This window comes from Cryptomeria japonica, chromosome 1 (assembly GCF_030272615.1).
Source record: "Cryptomeria japonica chromosome 1, Sugi_1.0, whole genome shotgun sequence".
In the NCBI taxonomy this organism is placed as follows: Eukaryota; Viridiplantae; Streptophyta; class Pinopsida; order Cupressales; family Cupressaceae; genus Cryptomeria; species Cryptomeria japonica.
The window spans coordinates 385,966,514-385,971,843 of NC_081405.1; the positions used below are offsets into that span (position 1 = coordinate 385,966,514).

Here is a 5,330-nt window from a genome sequence, read left to right on the forward strand (position 1 = left end):
TTACAAAGAAGGATTGTAGAAGATTTTGCAAGGTTTGATTAAGGGAGAAGAGATGGAAAAATATGGGTATTAGCTCAAACTATTTCAATATGTTTATTCAAGAAACATAAGAAGACACTTTTAATAGTCTTAAGAATACAACTTAATTCAAAGTGAAAAACAAATACCAAAAAAAAATATTGACAAAATTGATATCAATTATCAATATTTTGATTCACCATAGATTCTTTTTGTTCTCTTCATCTTAACAATAAATCATGTATGTGATTTAAAATATTAATGAAAAAACAAAAAAACAAAAATCCCTTAAAAAAACTCAAACTAAATAACTCTAAATCTGAAAACAAACTAACTCTAAATCTTGAAAAACCTTCAGACCTTATTGATATACACCATCTTTTATACTGAAAATACCTACATAAATTGAGAAATTTCTATTAAATGATTACTTTGACAACTACAGTACACATTCTACAGCCTATTTGGTATCATCAGTTATGCAAAAATTTAGCTTGAATAAAAAAATTATAATTCACCAAAATTCTTAAAGATGTCCAAAACAAATATTTGTAGTTTTCCCACCTAAAAGATCTGAAAGGGGATCTCAAAAGGTTCTTGTTTGGACTTATGTTAATAATACTCCTAAAATTTGAAGACATGAATCACAGAGCCAGTTACAAAAGAGTTTCTTGGGTTATAATGAAGAGGAAACGCCATCTGTTTCTTTATATCCGTGCAGCCCAAACAATCTTTTGAGAATGCTCACATTTTGGTTATATCTTGAAGAAGTCATAAGCTTTTTTGTGTGAGGAGATTGAGAGTGCAATTGCATGAACAAATCAAGAAAGGCGGCATCTGCAACTTGTTCCATGATGCAGCAGTATCGGCATGTAAAGGCAGAGAAGAAAGATGCAACGTTTCCCCCATCTGCTTCTCCTGTTGAAAAATCAGAATACTGTGGTGTTAAGGCAGGGCCTCTCTCACCCAAATCGGGTGCTCTTACGCCTCTAACTATATCTTCTCTCAATCCAAAAGCTGAGGCTCTTGCAGAAGCGCACAGAGGAAGGGTTGAGGCTGAGGCTACTGCTTATCTAGACTCCCAAATCAGAAAGCTGGAAGCTAAAGCCCACAAACTTCAGGTACACTCACTTGTTGAATATCTAGAAAGAGGGGAATTCTTTCTCATATTTCACAAATATGGAGTGTTTTGTTAAACATTTTAATTGGCTGGGTTTGCAGGCAAAGGCAGAGAGGCAGAGAATGCATGAAGAAGGTAAGGCCCTTGAAGCAAGAAATAGAGAAGACGTTAAGGCGGAGCAACTACTTCAGATTGCAGAGGTACCATCATCTGATCACTTTGTGCCTTGTGGGCTTCCAGATATCATATTTTCTAATGTCATTTCATCTTTTGATTCAGGTGAAGGCTGACAAGATCTTATCAAAGGCTCGTGAAGATGCACAAAGAATAAAAGCCCACGCTAGTGAGCACACTGAAAAGTCGATTGCAGACGCATACACCAGAGCTGAAAGGGTTGGTGGCTGCTGCATTCATTGTTTTTCTTACTCTCTTTCACATTTGTTAACTTAATGCTTGCATTGTTTGCAGTGGAAAGCAGAGATAGAGGAAACGAAGAGAAAAGAAGTGGCAGAGTTAACAGAACGGGTGCATATGATGATAGCTGTTGGAGAGCTTGCATCTGCTCAAAACAACAACAAAGGAGTAGTTACCAAAATGAAACAGAGCTGGGCATGCCATCCATAAGAAACTATATATCATTCTTTCAAAATTTCATTTATTATTCTAGGTGAAGGTTGTGTGTAAGCCGATATAACCCTGTCCAGTCTCCATAAACTTATTCATAAGTTTAAAATGGTAAATAAGGAGTCTGATGTCAAAGGAAAAGGGGATGCTAAAGTCTTCCTTTTCAGACCCAAATCGAAGAGAGATACACTCTTCTTGCATGTATATATATTTTATAAGATTGAATAAAACTATATGGATGTTATCAAACTGTAAACAGTGGTGTCAATTATAAGATTGTTTTTCCATCAATTATATCTATGAATTTTTTAGGTTTTCAGTTTATGGAAATTGTTTTTCTTCAATCTAATTGACTCAAATAATTTGCATCTTATTAGCGGATCCACTTTCTACATGGATTTTTTTAGGCAAATTTTTAGATCATTAAAATAGTATTTAGTATGTTTTAATTTTCTTTTCAAATTATTAGTACTTGTCGTTAGGGTAGTACTGCAATCGATTGTATTGTTTTTAGTTAACTCATTATTATTCAATTGTTTCTCCAACAATTAAAACTATATATTTTTTTGTTTTGATCAATGTTTTTTAATTTTCATTATAATCCTAGAAAAAATAATATAATAATTAAAATGCATAATATAATATAATAATAGAACATTTAAGTGTAATTTTAATTGAGTTTTAACTTATCTTTGTTTTCAATTGTAAATGTCATGATTGTCTTAATTTTTATTGAAGAACATTGACATAACCCTAACTTAACTATTGTTGAAACGTATGTCCAAATTGATATTTAATAACTAATCTATTAACTAGACAATTTTTTCATTATTGCAATACTATAAAGACGACAAGTACTAGCCACTTCGTGGCACTTGTTTATAATCTGTATCTAAATCTTTAAAGATTTATTTTAGTTATCTCGGTGCAATTTGATAATATAAACACTCCTTTCAGCTTGATTATAAGTTTAAAACATTTAATAAATTTAGAATATATTTCACCTAATATTTAAATTTGTTCATTCATTTGGTTCAATAAACAATTATTATTTGTGTTCATAAATTCAATATATACTTTTTGATGTATTTTAAATTATTCATAAATATTTTATGTTACACTCAAAAGTACTATTATTATATCAATGAGATGATGAGAATTAAATTGTAAACTAACATTGTAAATCAACCCAACAAACATAAAAATTTTATAATTGAAAGAAAACTATTTTATGGTGAATTTTAGATTACTCTATTACAATTCTTTAATTGTAATTGGTGAAAATATTTTGATGCTAGTTAATTAATCAATTTAGATTTAAAAGAAATAAGTGCTCCACATTTAATAAACATTTAAAACATTTAATAAATTTAAAATATATTTTCAACTAATATTCATATTTGTTCATTTATTTGGTTCAATCACAATAATATGTGTTTGTAAATTCAATATATACTTTTTGATGCATTTTATATTATTCACAAATATTCTATGTTACACTCAAAGTTATTATTATTGTATGAGATGAAAAATCACAATAATGTGTTTGTAAATTCAATATATACTTTTTGATGCATTTTATATTATTCACAAATATTCTATGTTACACTCAAAGTTATTATTATTGTATGAGATGAAAATTAAATTGTATTTGCTTAATAATTAGATCATATTTAAAATAAACAATTGTCAAGTAGTGACTAGTATGCTTTTAGTACTTGTAAAGTTAAGGTTACAAAATTATTAATCTCTTCTATTTGCTAATTGTTTGAAAAAATCATACTCAATTACTGTTACAAATCTAAATGACAAGTACTAGCCACTACGTGGCACTTGTTAGTCCTGTTAAGGTTACAAAATTATTAATCTCTTCTATTTGCTAATTGTTTGAAAAAAGCATACTCAATTACTGTTACAAATCTAAATGATAAGTACTAGCCACTACGTGGCACTTGTTAGTCCTGTCATGGGCAGGGATGCTAAAGTCTTTCACCATAGTTAATTTTTTTAAATTAATTTGTCTAAATAGTTGTGAATTAAAAAAATATAATAATTTTTTAAAGATTTGTAAATTTTAATTACGGTGTTTTAATTTTTCTTCTTTGATTTCTCATTCATTTAATGAAAAAAATAAATTAACAATATCATGAATTATAATTTGTTTTTTTAGTCTTTAACAAAAATAGTTTTCTTTCAGTTTAAATAGTTACTTTATAAAAAAAAAATTGACAATTTTTTTACTTTTAATTGTTTAAAAAATACAACAATTCACATTGTCTTATATTTATATATAAATATTTTACAAAATTTGTCTCGTGCCCAACTTACATGTGGGCCCTTTCTTTTAGCTAACATCCATTCTCATTCAAACAATAACAACAACTACTAACTTTCAAATTCAAACCTTGTTCCCATGTGGAAGTTTGGTAGATGCTCATAAGTGTTTGATTACATAAAATAATATATATTTAGCATCACATAAGAGAATTACAAGTTCCAAATTAAAGAATCTCAATTACATAACCTTTGCAATTCAATCTCTAACAATCAATGGCTCCAACTGCCTAGATATTCACTCCAAGTCATCTACACTTAAGTAGTTAGGCTCATGCATTAGAACATTATAGAATCATATCACATCTCTTACATATTGACCCAAGTCTATAACATATGTAAGAAAGCATCTTAAAACTATGTGTAAGAAGTGGGTAGCCTATTTTTGGACCTAAGGAGTTATTATTTTGTCTTCCAGTGGGCTATTTTTGTCCCTTTGTGAAGTTGAACAACCACATTCATCTAAAAAGTTTTGAAGCATCTAGAAAGATGCATGTACTTCTCTAACAAATGTCATAAGGTGTCTTTTGTATGTAGGCCACTTGGATCATGGTTTTAGTCCATTGTAGAAGGAGAACTTATGAACAATGCAAGATATTAAAAACACATCTTTCCACAATGCCTATGTTAGTTGCTTTATTGTTGGGATTTTTAGCCGGTTTATTAATTGAGATAAATCGTTTTTTCTCAGATGCCCTGATTTTTCCCTTTTTTTGACTTTCATTTTCCTCTCCCATGAACCCAAAAGAAAAAAAATGATTTTTGGTTTCTTGCATTACTTTTGGCTATATATTGGAGCTTGTAGTAGGAGAAAATAAGTTGCTTTATAGGTTGAAAAGTAATGAAGTGTTGTAAAAGTTCAGAGATAGGTTGTATTGATGTAATTTTATTAAGGGATTAATACAAGTTTTGGATCTCTTTGGGTGTGGAGTTTTTTCCCAAGGGTTTTTCCATGTATGTCTTGCATAATGGTTTTCATCTCTTATTTGGCTGTTTCCATTTGTATTGTATGGTTTATCACTATTTTATACTTGGTAAGTTAAAACCTATTTTTGCAATGTCCTTACAACAACCACATTGAGAACTCTAACCTCAATATAAATCATCATAATTTAATAACATCACTGATGCTCTGCAAAAAGGATTAGAAAATCTGTTTGATGGCAACACACACAAGAGCACAAGAAACAAACGTTAGTGTTAGCAACAAAAGATTATCCTAAACAGGCATATC

At 29.5% G+C, this 5,330-nt stretch overlaps 1 protein-coding gene across 1 annotated transcript; it reads left to right on the top strand.

Annotated features, from left to right (window-relative positions):
* The first annotated feature begins 816 nt into the window (after positions 1-816).
* Positions 817-1,911, top strand: LOC131070864 (uncharacterized). The gene is made up of 4 exons (XM_058006529.2): positions 817-1,139; positions 1,240-1,338; positions 1,418-1,531; positions 1,607-1,911. The coding sequence occupies exons 1-4, from the start codon at positions 831-833 to the stop codon at positions 1,760-1,762; spliced, it is 678 nt and encodes a 225-aa protein (XP_057862512.2). The 5' UTR covers positions 817-830; the 3' UTR covers positions 1,763-1,911.
* The last annotated feature ends 3,419 nt before the right edge of the window (positions 1,912-5,330 follow it).